The sequence below is a fragment of the Penaeus monodon genome, chromosome 31 (genome assembly GCF_015228065.2).
Source record: "Penaeus monodon isolate SGIC_2016 chromosome 31, NSTDA_Pmon_1, whole genome shotgun sequence".
Classification (NCBI taxonomy): Eukaryota; Metazoa; Arthropoda; class Malacostraca; order Decapoda; family Penaeidae; genus Penaeus; species Penaeus monodon.
The window spans coordinates 28233917-28235088 of record NC_051416.1 but is presented as its reverse complement, the minus strand read 5'-3'; the positions used below and the strand labels follow the sequence as shown (position 1 = coordinate 28235088).

The window sequence follows — 1172 nt, the reverse complement described above, 5'->3', positions numbered from 1 at the left end:
CGAGTATCAATAATTGCAGGTGCTCTTGCTGCTACTTGGAGACAGAGGGCTAGATTGATAGCACGTGGTACTGCTGAGCCCAGACCATGTACTACAACCCAGCCACTTTCATGCAAAAGGTTTAGTGCTCGTGCTTCTTGACCCTAGTAAAGAAGCAGGGAGAGGAAGGAATTATCAAACAGATGGAATTCCAGCTGAAGTCATATGTTTACCATTTTTGCATCTCCACAATAGCTGGCAGACAGCTTGTTTTTTACTATATTCTTCATAGTAAAGTATAAACACTGCAAAGGCTTAGAGAAACTTAATTTCTAAAAGTTCATGAGGCAATGAGCAGTGAGGATCAACACTGTCATGAAACCTTTAAGAATTTGTAAGAAACTCTAGTTTAACTGAGTACTTGAAATATGATAATTTTAGGAAAATTTAAAAACTGGTTTAAATTCCTGGTTTCTTATAAATGATATAAGTATGCCTGATATGAATTAAATCTTTCTGAACTCTTTAAAGATTTTGCCAAGTCAGTGACAAGACAAGAAGTACAAATGTATGGAGTTTGGGTTGCTGTACACACGAAGCATGGTTGGATTCTTATAGCTAAATGTGAATGCATAGCAGGGTATGTAAAATGTGTTTGTATAAATCAGTTCTGTAATATCATTGCACAGCACTGCAGATGCCTTGCATTGCTCTATAGCAATTCATGCCATCTTGATCAATAATGGCATATGAAAATATATATCATCTCCTTTGATTTCTCATCATTTTGAATTATGCTACAGAACTACCTGTTAAGTCTGGCATGTTGTGAGTTTACCAAAAAGAATATTGCCTGCTAGCAATTACGCATACACTAGTTTCAGCACATAGAATCCATCTATAACAACAGACTTCAATTTCAAAACAATCAATGTCAAGATTTATAGAACAGTATTAATAAAGCTGTATGTGAAAATGTGTTGCTGTCTTACCTTAAAGTTTGAGTAGTTATTTACATAAACATCATTGTTACGCTTTGGTAAGTACCGTGGAAGTCTTCGCCGTAACCACAGTTCATCAGGATCTATATTATTATCATTCTTAGTAACTTTGGAAGCCCTTCCTTTTTTTTCTGTTGCCATTACATGATCAGTACAACACTTCTGAAAGAAGAGAAACTTTGCATTAGTTAA

General features: G+C 35.4%; 1 protein-coding gene across 1 annotated transcript in view; it reads right to left on the bottom strand.

Annotated features, from left to right (window-relative positions):
• LOC119592944 (ribonuclease P protein subunit p20-like) overlaps nucleotides 1-1172 on the bottom strand; it is a 6537-nt gene that overhangs the window by 832 nt on the left and 4533 nt on the right. The window contains exons 2-3 of the mRNA XM_037941836.1: nucleotides 972-1142; nucleotides 3-143 (exon numbers count right to left, since the gene is read on the bottom strand). Of these exons, the coding sequence (XP_037797764.1) occupies nucleotides 3-143; nucleotides 972-1121 (291 nt within the window). The 5' untranslated portion in view covers nucleotides 1122-1142. The remainder of the gene's footprint in view (nucleotides 1-2; nucleotides 144-971; nucleotides 1143-1172) is intronic.